The sequence below is a fragment of the Hyperolius riggenbachi genome, chromosome 2 (assembly GCF_040937935.1).
Source record: "Hyperolius riggenbachi isolate aHypRig1 chromosome 2, aHypRig1.pri, whole genome shotgun sequence".
Lineage (NCBI taxonomy): Eukaryota > Metazoa > Chordata > Amphibia > Anura > Hyperoliidae > Hyperolius > Hyperolius riggenbachi.
Window position 1 is genome coordinate 535,061,968 of NC_090647.1, and position 19,851 is coordinate 535,081,818.

At 47.1% G+C, this 19,851-nt stretch overlaps 1 protein-coding gene across 1 annotated transcript in view; it reads left to right on the plus strand.

Annotated features, from left to right (window-relative positions):
• Positions 1-7,701: 7,701 nt before the first annotated feature.
• NIT2 (nitrilase family member 2) overlaps positions 7,702-19,851 on the plus strand; it is a 41,183-nt gene continuing 29,033 nt past the window's right edge. The window contains exons 1-2 of the mRNA XM_068270696.1: positions 7,702-7,784; positions 14,510-14,628. Coding sequence (XP_068126797.1) covers positions 7,760-7,784; positions 14,510-14,628 — 144 coding nt within the window. The 5' untranslated portion in view covers positions 7,702-7,759. The remainder of the gene's footprint in view (positions 7,785-14,509; positions 14,629-19,851) is intronic.

The window sequence follows — 19,851 nt, forward strand, 5'->3', positions numbered from 1 at the left end:
TCCTCGGCGTTCTATTGAGATCGCCAGGGAGGCTGCGGGAGGGTTTTTTTTTAATTAAAAAAAAACTATTTCATGCAGCCAACTGAAAGTTGGCTGCATGAAAGCCCACTAGAGGGCGCTCCGGAGGCGTTCTTCCGATCGCCTCCGGCGCCCATAATAAACAAGGAAGGCCGCAATGAGCGGCCTTCCTTGTTTTGCTTAGATCGTCGCCATGGCGACGAGCGGAGTGACGTCATGGACGTCAGCCGACGTCCTGACGTCAGCCGCCTCCGATCCAGCCCTTAGCGCTGGCCGGAACTTTTTGTTCCGGCTGCGCAGGGCTCAGGCGGCTAGGGGGGCCCTCTTTCGCCGCTGCTCGCGGCGAATCGCCGCTGCTCGCGGCGAATCGCCGCAGAGCGGCGGCGATCAGGCAGCACACGCGGCTGGCAAAGTGCCGGCTGCGTGTGCTGCACTTTATTTGATAAAAATCGGCCCAGCAGGGCCTGAGCGGCAGCCTCCGGCGGTGATGGACGAGCTCAGCTCGTCCATACCGCTCAGGAGGTTAAAGCTATCAACAGAATCTGACCAAGTGTGGATCCCCGGCTCCGGCCGGTTCTAGCACACTTTAGGATCTAACTAGGGTCTGAGCGCTTAACACACTATAGCATGCGCAACAGCAGACGCGGAACTACTGACAGACCTGCTCTATATATAGTCAACATGCTCCATAGAGCCGCCCCAGTCACTCAGCCAATCCGGATTCTAGTTGGAATCAGCTGACCGCATGATCAGCTGACTCCCCTCTTAGCTGCATAAAGGTCCTGTCGCTCTGCTCGCACGCGCGTAGCCCTTAACCTGTGAGCAATGGAAGGACCCTGAGCATATACCCGCGCGGCAGAGGCCGCCGGTTGACACGCAAAGATAGCCGCCATGCCACTTGACTCAGCGGTGGCATCTCCGCTATTCCTTACATGAACCTTCCCAGGAGTGGCTGGCCGACCAAAATTACCCCAAGAGCACAGAGAAAACTCATCCGAGAGGCCACAAAAGACCCCAGGACAACATCTAAAGAGCTGCAGGCCTCACTTGCCTCAATTAAGGTCATTGTTCACGACTCCAACATAAGAAAGAGACTGGGCAAAAACGGCCTGCATGGCAGATATCCAAGGCGCAAACCACTTTTAAGCAAAAAGAACATTAAGGCTCGTCTCAATTTTGCTAAAAAACATCTCAATGAAGATGAGAATAAAAACCCTCACATAAAGCTGAATTACAACAATTCTGCAAAGATGAGTAGGCCAAAATTCCTCCAGAGCGCTGTAAAAGACTCGTTGCAAGTTATCGCAAACGCTTGATTGCAGTTATTGCTGCTAAGGGTGGCCCAACCAGTTATTAGGTTCAGGGGGCAATTACTTTTTCACATCACTGTATATTACAGACTAAATGGCATGAACTCTCTAAATAAGTGTCGATGCCTATGACAGGTGCCACTGGGTGCTCAGTATTGGGGGGGTTTGTGGTAAGCACACTATGCCAGAGAGGAATGCATCATTTTACAGTATGGACTTCCCTGCCAGCGTAGATGATTGCAGAGTGAACCTGTGCCATTCTTTCAATGGCAATGCAATTCATGGTCCAGAAAAATGTGTGCTCGTAATAAATTGCGGAAAAGCCGCCGCGCGGACTGGCAGCGAGGCGGCTGGTTCCACATTCAGCTCAGCGGTTGACACGCGGCGGCATGCGTCTGATGTAGCTGGGCCTTCTAGTGCACACAGATTGAGGAATACGCGCGCGCGGAGAGGCGGAACCTTTATGACAAACGGAGAGGGATCAGCTGAACTACTGCGCATGCGCATGCGCAATACAGCCCGGCGGCCGTCCGATGACGTCAGCGCGCCGTCGTGGGACGCAGAAGTCCCAGGAAATGGAGCGCAGAAGAGCCCGACCTGGCAGCCGGCCTGGCCGGGTCGGGCACCGGAGACCACCGGGAGCCTGCGGAGCGGCGGCGAGGGCACCTCCTGCCTGCCACGGGCTGGAGGAAGCCCCAGGTAAGTGGAAATTTATTTTTATTTTTTGAATCCCCTCCCTGAACCTTCCCTTTAAGCCAAGTCAGAGCTCGTGATCTGCACCTGATCTGCTGCATGCTTGTTCAGGGTTTATGGCTAAAAGTATTACAAACGCAGGATCAGGAGGACTGACAGGCAATGTGCATTGTTTAAAAGGAAATATGGCTGCCTCCATATCCCTCTAATCTTAGGTTCCCTTTAAAGATTCATCTGTTTATTTTCAAAGGACACCTGAATTGAGAGAGATTTGGAAGCTGCTATATCTGTTTAAACAATTCAAATTGCTTGGTTGTCCTGCTGATCATATGCCTCTAGAACTTTTAGCCATATTCCCTGAACAAGCATGCATGTCAGATGTTGGGGCTGGTGCACACCAGAGCGGTTCGCTTTTTCCACAAAAGCAAACTCGGGGGCTGCAGCATTTTTGAGATTTCTGAGGCGTTTTTGCCTCAATGTTAAAGTATAGGAAAGTGGAAAACCGCTCTGAAAAACGCCAGATCAGAGCGGTTTTCCAGGAGGTTTTATTATAGTAGCTGTTCAGTAACAGCTTTTACTGTAACAATATTTGTAAACTGCTACACAAAAACGCTCCAAAAAACGTTAGGCATGTTTAGCAAACCTCTCTATACATGCCTAGAATCGCTCTGAAATCTTCTCCAAGAACCTCTAGCGTTTTGCGGATCTGCTAGAGGTGTTTGGTGTGCACTGGGCCTCAGGGCCCACTCACACTAGAAAGCGCTCAACACAATTGCAAAAGCTGAGCGTTTTTCTGGTGTTTTTTGCAGCGTTTTTACATTGTACAAGGAGCGTTTTGTAAGCGTTTTGCGTTTTCTAGCTATGGGCTGTCAATTAGGAGTTGTCAACATTGAAGTGCTAATCGCTCTGAATCGCTCAGAAAATGCTGCATGTAACGAGTTTGCGTTTCAGCAAATCACTAATCGCTTAAAGGGACTCCGAGCTCTACTCTATTAAAGCGCGCATGCGCCGTACTTCCACGCCGGCCGCCGTGATGACGCGAGGCGGCTGGCGTGGTGACATCAGCCGCGTCATACCAGGAAGAAGGAGCCCGACACTCGGCCGAGTGTCGCCGGGTTGCCGCCGTCCAGCCATTCCGGAGCGGGGCCTAGGACAGGAGCCAGGACACCGTCGTGGGACCTTCCGACCAGCGCTGGACTAAAGAAAGCCCCAGGTGAGTACTATTTTACTTTTTAAGTAGAGCTCGGAGTCCCTTTAAGTGTGAACAAACCCATTGACTAAACAGTGTTGTAGTGCTTTTTGAAACGCTAGCACTTTCCAGAGATGCTGAAATCGTTAGTAAAGCGCTCTAGTGTGAATGGGCCCTTAGACTGGTTTTGCCACATGCTTGTTTCAGGTGTGTGATTCAGACACTACTACAGCATGAAGGAACAGAAGGATTCCAGGCAACTTGTATTGTTTAACCACTTAATGACATGCTGACTTATAAAAATGTCCTGCAAGAGCATCTTAATGGCTCCAGGACGTTTTTATAAGTCAGACAGTTCTGCTGCTGCTGCCGTTGTGCACGTGAAAATAGTGGGAAAAAAACCCCACCAAAAAATATAGTAATTACTGAAAACAAATATCAACCCCAAAAAGGTCGATTGGTGGTGAAAAAAATAAAATATGGATCATTTCATTGTGATTAGTAGTAGTATTGGCAAATGAAAGGGATGATCACTGAGGCCTAGTGCACACCAGAGCGTTTCAGCTGCAGTTTGCGATTCGCTTGCGGGTGCGGATCCGCTTGGGTAATGTATTTCAATGGGCTGGTGCACACCAGAGCGGGAGGCGTTTTGCAGAAACGCATACTCCCGGGCTGCTGCAGATTTTGGATTGCGGATGCGTTTCTGCCTCAATGTTAAGTATAGGAAAACCGCAAACCGCTCTGAAAAAAACGGCACTTCAGAGCGGTTTGCCAGGCGTTTTTTGTTACAGTAGCTGTTCAGTAACAGCTTTACTGTAACAATACATGAAATCTACTACACCAAAACCGCTACACAAAACCGCAAAACGCTAGCTGAAACGCTGCAGAAAAAGAAGAAAAAGCGTTTCAAAATCTGCTGGCATTTTGCGGATCTGCTATCGGTTTTTGGTGTGCACCAGGCCTCAAAGGTGAAAATCACTCTTGTCCGTTAAGGTAAAAAACGCCTTGGGGTGAAGTGGTTAAAATGAAATAAATTAACTTTTCTCCTGAAGTTTCTCCTACGACATGTTTTCACTACTTATCAATAAAACATCTTTTAAACCTTATGTAACCAAGATTCAATTCGATACAATAAAAAAGTAATTAAATTACCCTTTCTCCTGAGGTTTCTCCTAGGGGTTGTTTTCTCTTTCAAAAAGTTTTTTTATCAAAAATGTTAACTTTTTCAGCATAGTCTTAAAACAATTATACACATCGTCGAAACATTAAAGGAAAAGGAGTTCAAGGTACACTCATCTGATTTTTTATGTATCAGTAGTGCCTGAATCACACACCTGAAACAAGCATGCGGCAAACCTAGTAAGACTTTAGTCAGAAACGTCTTATTTGCATGCTTGTTCAGGGTCTATGGCTAAAAGTATTAAAAGGCCTCATTCACACTGGAGGATTTTATTAGAGATTCCAGCAGTGCTCTCAATCACCGGGGTTCGGTAGCGTTTTGAAAAGTGCTACTGTAAGTGCATTGTAGTGTTCACACTTAGCAATCGCCACTGATTAGCGATTTGCTGCAAAAGCTTAAGTGATTTTGGAGTGATTGAGTTTTAATGTAATAGAATGGCATGATGCAATTGCTTCAAAATTGCTGTCTTGTACAGTGAAAATTTGCACGAAAATCGCTATGCAAAGTGCTAGTGATTTTGCTAGCGTTTTGCAATTCCCAGTGTGAATGGCGCCTTAAAGGCAGAGGATCAGCGGAGCAGCAAAGTAATTTGCATTGCTTAAAGGAAATATCAGGCAAATAAAAACCAGATTTACTTACCTAGGGCTTCCTCCTGCCCCTGGAAGCCAACATGTCCCTCACCTCCATTTCAATGGGCTGGTGCACACCAGAGCGGTTCGGTTTTAGCAGAAACGCAAACTCCAGGGCTGCAGCATTTTTTGGATTTCTGAAGCGTTTCTGCCTTCAATGTTAAAGTATAGGAAAAACGCAAAATGCTCTGAAAAACACCAGATCAGAGCGGTTTTCCAGGTGTTTTTGTTACAGTAGCTGTTCAGTAACATCTTTACTGTAACTATTTGTAATCTGCTACACAAAAACGCTCCAAAAACACTAGGCATGTTTAGAAAACCTCTAAACCATCTAAACATGCCTAGGAATTGCTCTGAAATCTGCTTCAAAAACCTCTAGCGTTTTGCGAATCTGCTAGAGGTTTTTGGTGTGCACTGGGCCAATGAGAGAGGTATATGGAGGCTGCAATATTTATTTCCTTTTAGGCAATACCAGTTGCCTGGCAGCCCTGCTGACCCTCTGCCTCTAATACTTTCAGCCATAGACCCTGAACAAGCATGCAGCAGATCAGGTGTTTGGCCTAGTGCACACCGAGCGGTTTTTGGAGCGATCCACCGGCCGCATCCGCCTGTAAAAACGCTTGGCTAGTGTATTGCAATGGGATGGTGCACACCGGCGGTTTGAGGTTTTTGCCAAGCCGCAAACGCGCCTCCTGCTGCGCGTTTGCGGTTTTCGGAAGTGTTTCGTCCTCAATGTAAAGTATAGGAAAAATGCAAACCGCCCTGAAAAACGCTACTTCAGAGCGGTTTGCCAGGCGTTTTTGTTACAGAAGCTGTTCAGTAACAGCTTTTACTGTAACAATTTGTGTAATCTGCTACACAAAAACGCACCCAAAACCACTAGGTATGTTTAGAAAACCTCTCTAAACATGCCTAGAATCGCTCTGAAATCAGCTCCACAAACCGCTAGCGTTTTGTGGATCTGCTAGCGGTTTTGGTGTGCACTGGGCCTTTCTGACGTTGTCAAATCTGACAAGATTAGCTGCAAGCATATTTCTGGTGTGATTCAGACACTTCTGCAGCCAAATAGACCACCAGCGCTGCCAGGCAACTGGTATTAACCACTTGAGGACCGCAGTGTTAAACCCCCCTAAAGACCAGGCCATTTTTTACTTAATTGGCCACTGCAGCTTTAGGGCCAAGCTGCAGGGCCGCACTACACAGCACACGAGTGATTTCTCCCTCCTTTTCCCCCACCAACAGAGCTCTCTGTTGGTGGGGTCTGATCGCCCCCCAGTTGTTTATTTTTTTAATAAATATTTATATTTTTATTTTTCTATTATTTTTTACTATTTTTTTTTTTAATAGTTTCCCAAACCCCTCCCTCCCCCCCAGCCGGCCAATCCTGGCGATTGGCTGTGCCTATGAAAGCCGATTGCTCTTTTGTCCCCCAGGGGGACAGCCGTGTCACATGGCTGTCCCCAGTACAGCGCTGCTACTGATCGCAGCGCTGCACTAAGTGTAAAGATGGCAGTTTCGCCATCTAACAGTCTCCCGAGCGGCGATTGCCGATCAGAGATTGAAGGCGTGGCGGAGCTCCGCCCCTCAAGCAGGAGATCTGCGCGCGATCTCCTGCAGTAGCCGGCTCCAGGACCTGACGCCAATTGGTGTTAGGCGGTCCTGGGCTGCTGACACGTTCACGCCCATTGCCGTGACGCAGTCGTTAGGTAGTTAAAATAAAATAAACATGGCAGCCTCCATATACCTCTCTCTTCAGTTATCCTTTAAATACTGACACATATGAATTATACATGCCTCGTGGCTAGTTAGATGCAGTTTAGGCACTGATTATGTGTGAATAGCCCCAGAACCTGTATAACTTAGTCAATGTGCTGGTATTTAAAGGGACACTTAAGTCAAACAAAAAAAATGAGTTTTACTCACCTGGGGCTTCCAATAGCCCACTGCAGCTGACCGGTGCCCTCGCCGTCTTCCTCCGATCCTCCTGGCCTCGCCGGCAGCCACTTCCTGTTTCGGTGACAGGAGCTGACAGGCTGGGAATGCGAGTGATTTTTCGCGTTCCTGGCCACAATAGCGCCATCTATGCTGCTATAGCATATATCATATACCATATAACAGCATAGAGGGTGCTAATGTGTCTGGGAACGCGAAGAATCACTCGCGTCCCCAGCCTGTCAGCTCCTGTCACCGAAACAGGAAGTGGCTGCTGGCGGGGCCAGGAGGATCGGAGGGAGACAGCGAGGGCACCGGACAGCTGCAGGGGGCTATTGGAAGCCCTAGGTGAGTACAACTCATTTTTTTTGTTTGACTTAAGTGTCCCTTTAAAGGGTTGAGGTGGCAACCCTGCTCCCAGGAGCCAGTCTCCGCAGCATGCGCGAGCACACGGCTGCGCCGCTCACATTCACGCTCCCATTAGACGCAGAAGTACTGAAGTTCCAGGGCTATATTTACAAATGAAATAAACTGTTTCTTGACAAAATTATATTGGTATGTTGTGGTTGTAGGTCACATATTGCCTAAAACAAAGGTCATTTATGAACACCGCGTTTAAGAGTGATAAACCACTTTAAATATACATAAATAAGGCAGCCTCTTCACCCTTCGTAGATTTGCTCAAGCTCTATAATACTTCTTCAGAGAACTACAGTCCCCAGAATGCATTGCTGTACTGAGTGGGCGGGGATGGGGAGGAAACATCCTGTATGTGTGTGTATGGGTGACAGCTCAGGCAAGGCTCACTATGCAAGCAGTCAGAGCCATGGCAAGTGAGTACTGCAAGACTATAACCTCCTATGCCAATACTGTCAAGACATTAATTCCTATGCAAATACTGTATGTGGTTTCTTATTCTGCTGCCATAAATGTTCTTCTTCATATAGATCTATTGTTATTGTATTAGAGCAGTGCATGGCTGGGGTGATCCTCACTCAGTCCTGCTGCTTTCACTATTATACAGTAAATCTAATGTTATGTACAGTGCTGACACCTTCACTGCAGCTTCCTATAGGGTATGCTGAACAAGTCACACACTAGTACGTGCCTACAGCAGTCTTGGGCAAAAAATGTCACTTGTCCCAGCAGTAAGTTTTTGGGGGAGAAAAAAAACAGAATACAGTATTGCAAGGAAACTCACATAAACCTGTGAATTATACAACCCCATGAGGATGCTGACTTTCCTGGGAATTGAAACTAGGACAAGACAATATTGTTAACCACCTAGTGTTACAGTTACTTATAATTTCTTAGTCTTGTCACTGACTGTCCTCAGAGGACCTCACAATCTAATCCTGTCATAGTCTAATGTCCCCACATTATTGTTTTGTATTTATACAGCATTGACATCTTCCGCAGCACTTTACAGAGTACATAGTCATGTCACTGGCTGTTCTCAGAGGACTTCACAAACTTACTCTACCATAGTCCTAGTCTAATGTCCTACCATATTATTATTATGTATTTATATAGTGCTGACATCTTCTGCAGCACTTTACACAATACATAGTCACGTCACTGACTGTTTTCAGAGGACCTCATGTTCTAGTCCTACCATAGTCCTAGTCTAATGTCCCTACCATATTATTATTATTAGGTATTTATATAGCACTGACATCTTCTGCATCACTTTACACAGTACATTGTCATGTCACTGACTGTCCTCAGAGGAGCTTACTATCTAATCCTACCATAGCAATAGTGTAATGCCCTACCATATTATTATTATGTATTTATATAGCACTGGCATCTTCTGCAGCAAAATCTAAAGGGACCTGGGCCCAAAACTCACATATAGCCAGCAGCTAACACAGCATCTTCTGCAGCACTGTTGAGAGTACATAGTCATGTCACTCACTGTCCTCAGCAGAGGACAGCTCACAATGCAAACTACCATAGTCTGTCATTGTCTTATGTTTCTATTGAAGTCTAAGGCATTTTGGGGGTAGCTAGCTATATGTTTTTGGGGGTGTGGAATAGGGCTGCACGTTTTTTCGGTTTAAAACCGAAACCGCGGTTCGAGGCAAGACGATCTGCTGATCGTCAGTACCTTCGGTTTTTCGGTCCGCTGTCTGTAATATCTTGCTTCTGGCCCCGCTATGCGCGGATTGGCCAGAAGCAGTGAATATGTATAAGTGTTAATGAGCGGGGGGCGGATCCACTAGAGCGAGCAGCCGGGCACATCATACAGCATTACCAAACACTGGCTAGCGATGGAATGACGGCAGTGGTAGGCGGAGCTGTACAGAGCATACAGCTCCGCCTACCGCTGCCGTCATTCCATCGCTAGCCAGTGATTGGTAATGCTGTATGATGTGCCCGGCCGCTCGCTCTAATGGATCCGCCCCCCCCCCCCCCCCCCGCTCATTAACACTTGAGCCAAACCCAAGCCCCCCGCCCAAAGTGCGAAAAGCAGGAATTTAAAGGGGAACTGAAGAGAGAGGTATATGGAGGCTGTCATGTTTATTTCCTTTTAGACAATACCAGTTGCCTGGCAGCCCTGCTGATCCTCTGCCTCTAATACTATTAGCCATAGCCCCTAAACAAGCATGCAGCAGATCAGGTGTTTAAGTGGTTAAGACTTATAAGTCTGATCTGACAAGACTAGCTGCATGCTTGTTTCTGGTTTTAATCAGATAATACTGCAGAGAAATAGACCAGCAGGGCTGCCAGGCAACTGGTATTGATTAAAAGGAAATAAACATGACAGCCTCCATATACCTCTCTCTTCAGTTCCCCTTTAAAAAAAAAATCGGGGAAAAATCGAAATTGCAATTTCTGAGAGAAAAATCGCAATTTCGATTTTTTTCCCTAAAATCGTGCAGCCCTAGTGTGGAAACAGAGTATCCAGAGGAAACAAATGCAGCTCCGTGAGTATGTTGTTCTTGTCCAAATTTGAACTGAAGACCTGTCACTGCAAAGCAAGAATGCTCTCCACTGGGCCACCAAGCTCCTAATTAATGAACACTCATATGTGCGTGCGCAGGTTTGGTATTTACCCATACAGCTTACTGGAAAAGGGATTTGTGCCTCCTGATGGCTAATCTGTCCACAAATGAAAAACATGAAGCTTTGAAAGAAATGAACACCAACCTACTGTGAAGCATGGAGGAGGCGCAGTTATATTTGGGGCTACTTTGCTGCATCCACCACAAAATGCTTCAACTCTGTGCAGGGGACAATGAAATATCAAGACTGTCCAGGTATTATAGAGCGAAACATACTGCCAAGTGTCCCAGTGTCAGGAAGCACTGTCTCAGTCTGAGCACAGAGATCCTACAAGATAATGACTCAAAACACACCATGATTGACTGAAAACAAAGCATTGGATTAGTAGGAAGTGGCTTTTTGTGAGTGCTCTGATTTCAGTTCTGTTGCACATGTATGGAGATTACTGAGTGATAACAGTCTGGAGGAGGCACACTTCAATCCTGGCACAGCTGGGGCAGTTTGCCTGGTAAGAGTGAGGGGAGTTACCTGCTGACAGGTGCAGAGCTGAGAGCTGCAGGAATCGCTTGTCTGCAGTGTTTGCCTCTGTGAATGTTGTACATTTAAAATATTAGGTTAAAGGGCACCTGAATACGAAAATAAACTAATGAAATAAACGATTGTATCTATCTTCCTTTGCCTAAAAATGACTTTTTTTAGATATTCTACAGTTTTATTTTATGTTTAAATCTACTTTAAGTTTTAACTGTTTTATTGTATTTGCTCAATGACACATTCATTGAAGTATGCCAGAGCTAAAATCTATGAACTATTGACCCTTTTTATCTCTTTCCTGCGCTCAGAAGCCATTTTCTGCTAGGAAAGTGTTTTATAGTTCTTATCAGTGAGGATCACACTGTAGTCACTTCCTGTCTGAGTCATGACTGAGTCAGCCACTTACATACCTGATATTTAACTCTTTCAGGCAGAGAAAGAAAAAAAGGAACACAGCCTAGTTATTTGTGTGCTTGGCACTGTACATACCCATGTCTATCTCATCATGTCACTTTGAGTATCTTTTTAAAGGATACCTGAAATGAAGGGTATATGGAGACTGCCATATTTATTTCCTTTTAAAGTGTACCAGAGATGGGGCCACAGCAATAAAATATACATACCTGGGGCTTCCTCCAGCCCCCTCCGGCCAGGCATGCTCCCCTGTACCGCTCCCGTCACTGGGAGCTGCGCAGTAGCACTGCACACACGGTGCATGCACAGTCCGCCCAGACCTGAGGATTTTCCGGGTCCAATTGCAGGCTAAGAGGACACCGTGGGCGTAATCATGCCGAAGGGGGCTGGAGGAAGCCCTAGGTATGTATATTTTATTGTTGTGGCCCCGTCTCAAGTTCCCTTTAAGCAATACCAGTTGCCTGGCTGTCCTGCTGGTTCTCTTGCTCTAATACTTTTAGCCATAGACCTGAACAAGCATGCAGATCAGAGATTTGACCAAAGTTTGACTGGATTTGCTGCATGCTTGTTTCAAGTGTGTGATTCAGACACTACTGATGCATGAAAGCTCAGCAAGGTGCCAGGCAACTGGTATTGTTTAAAACAAAATAAATATAGCAGCCTCCATATTCCTTTAATAATTTGTCACGGTCTGTATGAATAGATAATAGGAGATTACGCATGTTAATGTGGATTTACAAATTGTGCAGTTTTATGAAGGCTAATCCCTACAACTGAGGCGTGTCTCTGGGAATGAGCTGAATCAGCTACACCTACAGCGGGCTGTACAATGCGACTAACATGTCCTTTCTCACATAGATGGCTGGTGTAATTCAGCTGTTTCCAGACACATTTCAACAGGGAGGCCTGGAACCCACTACAAAACGCTATCGCTAATCGCAATCGCTAGTGTTTTGTATGAGCAGTTTGTAAGCGAGTACATGAGCGTTTTAGGGAGCGATTTTAAAAAGAGTAATCAATTTGCCAGCGGTTGTGTAGCGATTAGCGTTTTAAAGTCTGATTGGTCCTTTCAATTAATTTTAATTTTGTTACAGTTTACAGTAACTTTAAAACGCTAGCAAAATCGCTCCGTGCAGGTTTTGATGAGCGATTACGCCAGTGATTATATACTTTACATTGAAGCACAAGCGCTAACAAAATGCTGCATGTCCTGCGTTTGCGATTTTGCTAATCGCAATAGCTTCTGTGGAATTTGCACCATCCATTTACGTTGGCAGAGCGTTTAGGGAAATCGCTAGCGATTTCTCACGCTCCCTAAAAGCTCTAGTGGGTTCCAGCCCTCATGGTCATGTCTAGGAAAACTCATGCAGATGCATGTGACTTGTGTGATCAGCTGATAGATTTGCAATGCTCTGATTTGCTGAGATCACATCCTGTTGTAGCACATGACCATGACTAGCCAATCAGAGAATTACCTATCTATCACCTGACCAAACTGATCACATGCTTCTCCATGAGTTCTCCTAGACATGACCATCACTACATTTCAAGCGGTCTGTGGGCCTTTCTGATAACCCTGTTGGCCCCATGCCGATATAGGAAACACACGCTCACCTCACGCAAGATAACCCTACACTGGTGGTATACGCACATGGCTACCCTCCTGCCTTCCATTGCATTGAACAGGAATGCCTCATACACATGCTGGGTGGTTCTCAGGCCAAGACAATCTTTGCCGAGAATCTAACTTGTGTACAGCCTCCCAATTCCTCCCTGATGCATTTTCGAGCAATGACAGATTGTCTCGGCTGAGTGCATTGTTCTCCGCTGGAAGCCACTGTCTGGTACGCCAAGGCGTCATCCCAACTCCCATCTCCATAGCAACAGAACGTGTTACAAAGCCTCTATACAGGCCACGAACTGTCTCTTGTCAGATCAAGTTCTTGGGGGTGACACTCTTCATGCCTGTGTACACACCCTAAGGCCTCATTCACACTAGGGATGTTTCTGTGCACTTTTCAGAGCCCATTGCACCGTGCGTTAAGCAAGGTACATTGTATTTTCATTAACTTCAATGTACCTTGTTCACATCTATGCGCTGTGCTGAGCTGCGTTACAAACACGTAATATTGCATGCATTTCTGTGTGTTGAGCTGTAAAACGCACATCAATGAAAGTGAATGGGTGCGCTTTTTTAGCGCATACAAGTGCCTAGAAGCGCATGCGTTTTTTACACCTAATTGAAAAAAAAACACCTTTTCATACAAAAAAAAATCTTTATTGACAACTGCTACTGCTACAATAAGCAAAACTTGCTTAAAAAAGCACATCGCAACGTCCTGAAACGCACACTAAAACGCACACCGACGCATGCGTTTTTCATCATGTGCTTTTACTCATTTCTGAACGCACCCAATGTGAACGAGGCCTTAGGCAGAGCTGTACATTTTTGCTTAAAGTGGACCTGAACTCTTGCACAGGACAGAAGGAAAAGGTAGAGAAATGCACCCTGTATGTATTTAGAGAGTTTATCCTGTCTAATTCCCCCTCATCTGTGACTAATTATAAGTTGTAATTTGTTCTCTCAGCTGTGTGAGCTGGCTGCCTCGGCAGAGCAGATAATTTGGAACCACAGGATGTTAACACTATGTCTGCATCTATGAAAGCAGGAAATAGACACACTGCAGATGTATTGTAGGATTAGTATCCACTGTAACAAAGAAATGTTTTTTTTTAATGGTTATTATGCTGTTGCATATCTTAGAGCAGAGAGGAAGTTCTGAGTTTAGGTCCGCTTAAAAGTGAACCTAAGTCAGCATAAAAAAAGAGAATTTAACTTACCTGGAGCTTCTACCATCCCCCTGCAGCCGCCCTGTGCCCGCGCTGTCACCGAACGATCCACCAGTTCCCCACAGCGCCCTTCTTTTGCAAGTGCCTCCTCTACTGCGGATGCACAGAGCGCAATCAAGAGTTGTGCGCAGCCGCACATGCGCAGTGCCCGTTGCCTGGGCGAAAGAGTGGCACAGGGCGGATGCAGAGTCCTTGTAGAAGCCCCAGGTAAGTTAAACTTTTTTTTCTTTATATGCTGATTTAGGTTCCCTTCAAACATAAAGCAAAGTCTAAAAGATGTTCATATCCACCTGAAGCGAGAGGGGTATGGAGGCTGCCATATTTATTTAATTTTAAGCAATACCAGTTCCCTGGCAGTCCTGCTGATCCTCTGCCTCTAATACTATTAGCCATAGACCCTGATGTTATTAGAGGGATATATTTCTTGGCGTGTGACTTTGTGGTGACATTGATGCTGCATAAACCTGCTGCAGGAAGCCTATGCTGTTCTGAGTTACTGGGGGGCGTTATCACCGTACTGGCTGCCCTGGCCACGCCCTCATTGGTTATACTACTCCAGTCTAGTCAGGATTGTATGATTTAAGAAAAGCCAATGTCATGTGATTGTTGAGTTATGTAAACTTTGCCCCCGTCTGTAATCCCTGATGCCATGTCAAATATTTATTTGTTGCGCAGTGAGAGTTTGTTAATGAGTGGAGGATGCTGTGTAATAAATGAACTGTCATGTAACCCGCTTGTCTCAACCTTCCAGAATTCCGCCTGGCCTTGGTTCAGCTCCTTGTGACTCCTGTGAAGGCGGATAACCTGAAGAAGGCCTCCGAGCTCATAAAACAAGCTGCGAAGCAAGGAGCCCAGATTGTGGCACTGCCTGTGAGTTCCTCTGTAATACTATAATAGCTCTTTATCCATCTTAGGCCTGTTAAATTAACGGACGCTAGAACCTGTGTCCCCCTCTCCATGTCCTCCCTCAGCTCATCACCTCTGTCCCCCCTTAGCTCTCAGTGGCCTCTTAACCCCCTTGGCGTTATGATTCTTTCCGGATTTTAGGGTCTAAGCGGTGCAATATTTTTGCATGCTTTTAGATCTTAAAACCTGGAAAAAATCATGCTGCCAGGGAGGTCTACAGCAGCCACAGCAATCGCTCGCCTCCCTGGGATCCAGCGCTGCAGTTTTCCCTCCGTCCTCCGGGTGGCGCTGTAACCCTAAACTGAGATTGCCGGCTGTTATCATGACAGATGGGAATCTCACCAGGGGGAAGCAGAGCCTTGGAGGAGCGAAAGGAGAATGGCATCCAACGTCGGGATCCCCCGGGAGGCGAGTGCGTGCATTGCTTGCGTAGAGCCTCTGGCGGCTACCCCGAGTGCAGGTCGGGGTTACCGTTCTGGGCTGCAGTTTTTCACCCCGACCGTAGCTTGGATTTACCAGAAGGAGTTTAAAGAGGGACTTTAACCCAGGATTTAACTTTGTCCAATCAGCACCTGATACCCCCTTTCCCACCTTAAATGTTTCCTTTTTGTCAAATAGATCATCAGGAGGCTCTGTGAGGCTGATATTGTGGTGAATCCCTCCCACAGTGTGATGTCATGACCATGGTCCTGACAGTTTGCTGTCTGGGAACCTTGTTGCATTGTGGGAAATATTGGCTGTTTCCAACTGCCAAGCAAGCAGTGTCTTGCATAGAACTCTCAGTAAACAAACATTCTACAGGGATCACCTGGCAGGACTACAGATGTCATCACCTGTGATACATTTCAGAATGTAAATCCAGGTAAGGAAAGATTTTAAAATGGGCAAACATTCACTAAATAATTTATAAATGAATGCTGAAGAAAAAAATAGGCAATTGTATTCATTATGTTATTTTCACTACAGTTTCTCTTTAAGGTCCATACACACAGTAGACACGTGTTGCACAACTGGGACCTGATTCCTCGGGCAACATCGATAGGTGGAGAATTTACAGACTTCAAGTTAGCTTAGAGGCTAACGGTGTATTTTGTTGCAGCATGGGGGCGTAGGGCCAGCAGAGCATCGCCAATGTGACCTCACATGATGGGCAGGGCGAGTGGGTTGATCCAGGTGGCAGTCACTGGTCGAGGGCTGCCATACACACGCCGCATTTAAGGCGGTTTATTAATGACCGCCTGCGTATGGGGTTCCTCCGGTCTTCGTGCACTCACATTGTGGGTCCCTGAAAACACGGCCCAAGTGCACCAATTTGCCTTAAATAAATTACACGTAAACTGCTATGTCCAGTACCGGCAGTCAATTTCTCCAAATCATGACCAGTTTCGGCCTTGAGCCATTGTCAAGGGTGATCACCCTTGTCAAAAACACAAGGCCGAAACTGTTCGGGATTTGGAGACGAGGGCAAGTTTACTTCTGATAATGCACATAGCACTTTACCTGCAATTTATTTAAGGTGAATTGACGCACTGGAGTTCTGCACTGGCAAAACCAGGCATTCGTGGATTGCCGGGTTAGTACACTGTAATCCAGGGGTCTCAAACTCAATTTACCTGGGGGCCGCAGAAGGCAAAGTCAGGATGAGGCTGGGCCGCATAAGGAATTTCACAATCACGGCGCATCGCCGCCTCTGCCCACCCCTCTCACTCTTCCTTCACAGAGAGGGGCGGGGAGAGGCGACGATGCACCGCGATTGACGTCAGGAGGGGCAGAGCTAAAGCTGAAAGCTCTGCCCCTTCCAGGAAATGCCGGCGGATTGCCCCCTGGGCGATTTGGGGACTCTGAAGCCCCCGTTTAGCGGCGGGGATGCAGCGGATTACTTGGGAGCACTGAAGCGAACTATAAGGAAGCTTTTGCCGGCGAGGGCCACAAAATATTGTATCGAGGGCCGCAAATGGCCCGCGGGCCGCGTGTTTGAGACCCCTGCTGTAATCCCTGTCTGGCAACCGGCCAAGCAGGAAGTGACACTCACTTCCTGTTGGTCAGTCGAAGTGTACAGAAGCGTATTGCTTGTGTGACACGTAAAACTGTGGTGGGTCTTTTAAAAACACGAGCATCGCCATAGACCTACATGACTTCTGATCCGCCGCAGGAGAAGCACGGTAACGTAGGTATGTGCTCGCGTTACGTAGGGTACTTTCGGCACAATGAACCGCGGACAATGTGATTTGACCCATAGACTTTCATTGCCCTGCAGTAGGCTGCGGTGAACATGCTGCCCTGCCCCACCCCAGTGCGAAAAGCATCCTCAAAGTAATACAAGTTGTGCAAAAAAAATCACCATTTTCCCCTAGATTACCGTACTCTTTGTAAGGGAGGCATCATCAGTTCATGGCTATGTCACAATTAAGCTCCAGACACACACATGATTAAAGTCATCTAAGGTGGCCAATAACGACCACCTCAGCTGATAATCCAGCATGTATACAGTAGCCCCTGACCGCCACCCTGCAAGTGATTGGAGAGACAGGTCAACTTAGCCGCGCGACAGCTAATTCCTCTGTGCTGGTGCATGCCCCGTCACATCTGCGGCACTCCGTTGCCGACATAGCAACAGAACATGTTGTCAGCTGCACAGCTGTTGGCCCAGCGATGTTGTCCAAGGGATCGGGTACCTTTCACCAACAAGCGACATCAATCCACTTTGTGTGTGGGCTTTTAGTTCAGCCACCGAACTGTACAGTAGGGAAAACAACATTCTGCTGCATACAATCAAGGAAGCTGACAGTCAGAAGCTTAACTCTGTTTTCTTAGCAAACAGAGCCTTCTTTCCTGATCTGTGAAGAATAAAGAATTGATTCCTCACAGCTGGCAGTACAGTAGCTTTCTGCCAGCAAAATCACATGCGAAGGCTTCAGGAGATGGTGAAAGTTATAAATTAACCATTTTTATTTTTTGAAGGAGCCTGTGATTGGAGGTTGTAATGGTGTGTGCTGCAGCACAGGGGAAATGTTGTTAAGATGAAAAGATCATTAGATCTGTGAAGTGCTGAGACTTTTTACATCAACATTTCTATGCCTTCCCTTCTTTTATACATTAAGAAAGAAATATCGCTTACAGTGGTGACGTCACAATGTTAACTGTCACCCATTTTCTGGTATTCACTAATATAGTGACATATCACCCATAACAGTGCATATTCACAAATAAAGTCAGCTTGGGCTATTCATATGTATAACCAGATAAATGCATTATTTATTAATAATCACAATTGCACAAAGTTAGCTTGATTGCATGCAAAAATCAGCAAATTGAATTAACTACTTCCCGACCGCCGTATAGACAAATGGCGGCCGGGAAGCAGACGCCGCAAGGACCGCCGTATTGACAAAATGCGGCGGTCCTTGTTTGGGCATGGGCGGAGCGATCGCGTCATCCGTGACGCGATCCTCCGCCTCCGCCTGTCGCCGCTCACTTGCTGCAACATCCCGCCGGCCATACGGAAGCGCCGGCGGGATGTTAACCCGACGATCACCGCATACAAAGTGTATAATACACTTTGTAATGTTTACAAAGTGTATTATACAGGCTGCCTCCTGCCCTGGTGGTCCCAGTGTCCGAGGGACCACCAGGGCAGGCTGCAGCCACCCTAGTCTGCACCAAGCATACTGATTCCCCCCCCCCTGCCCCAGATCGCCCACAGCACCCATCAGACCCCCCCCCTGCCCACCCCCCAGACCCCTGTTTGCACCCAATCACCCCCCTAATCACCCATCAATCACTCCCTGTCACTATCTGTCAACGCTATTTTTTTTTTATACCTGCCCCCTGCTCCCTCCTGATCACCCCCCCCACCCCCCAGATTCTCCCCAGACCCCCCCCCATGTACTGTATGCATCTATCCCCCCTGATCACCTGTCAATCACCCGTCAATCACCCATCAATCACCCCCTGTCACTGCCACCCATCAATCAGCCCCTAACCTGCCCCTTGCGGGCAATCTGATCACCCCCCCCACACCAATAGATCGCCCGCAGATCCGACATCAGATCACCTCCCAAATCCATTGTTTACATCTATTCTCTCCTCTAAACACACACTAATTACCCATCAATCACCCATCAATCACCACCTGTCACTTTTACCTATCAGATCAGACCCTAATCTGCCCCTTGCGGGCACCCAATCACCCGCCCACACGCTCAGATTGCCCTCAGACCCCCCCTTATCAATTCACCAGTGCATTCATTACATCTGTTCTTCCCTGTAATAACCCACTGATCACCTGTCAATCACCTGTCAATCACCTATCACCCATCAATCACCCCCTGTCACCCCCTGTCACTGCCACCCATCAATCAGCCCCTAACCTGCCCCTTGCGGGCAATCTGATCACCCACCCACACCATTAGATCGCCCGCAAACCCGCCGTCAGATTACCTCCCAAATGTATTGTTTACATCTGTTATCTTCTCTAAACACCCACTAATTACCCATCAATCACCCATCAATCACCCCCTATCACTGTTACCTATCAGATCAGACCCTAATCTGCCCCTTGCGGGCACCCAATCACCCGCCTACACGCTCAGATTACCCTCAGACCCCCCCTTATCAATTCGCCAGGGCATTATTTACATCTATCCTTCCCTGTAATAACCCACTGATCACCTGTCAATCACCTGCCAATCACCTATCACCCATCAATCACCCCCTGTCACTGCCACCCAACAATCAGCCCCTAACCTGCCCCTTGCGGGCAATCTGATTACCCACCCACACCAAAAGATCGCCCGCAGATCCGACATCAGATCACCACCTAAGCGCAGCGTTTACTCTCCTCTAAACACCCACTAATTACCCATCAATCACCCCCTATCACCACCTGTCACTGTTACCCATCAGATCAGACCCTAATCTGCCCCTTGCGGGCACCCAATCACCCGCCTACACGCTCAGATTACCCTCAGACCCCCCCTTATCAATTCGCCAGTGCAATATTTACATCTGTTCTCCCCTGTAATAACCCACTGATTACCTGTCAATCACCTATCAATCACCCCCTGTCACTGCCACCCATCAATCACCCCCTGTCACTGCCACCCATCAATCACCCGCTGTCACTGCCACCCATCAATCAGCCCCTAACCTGCCCCTTGCGGGCAATCTGATCACCCACCCACACCA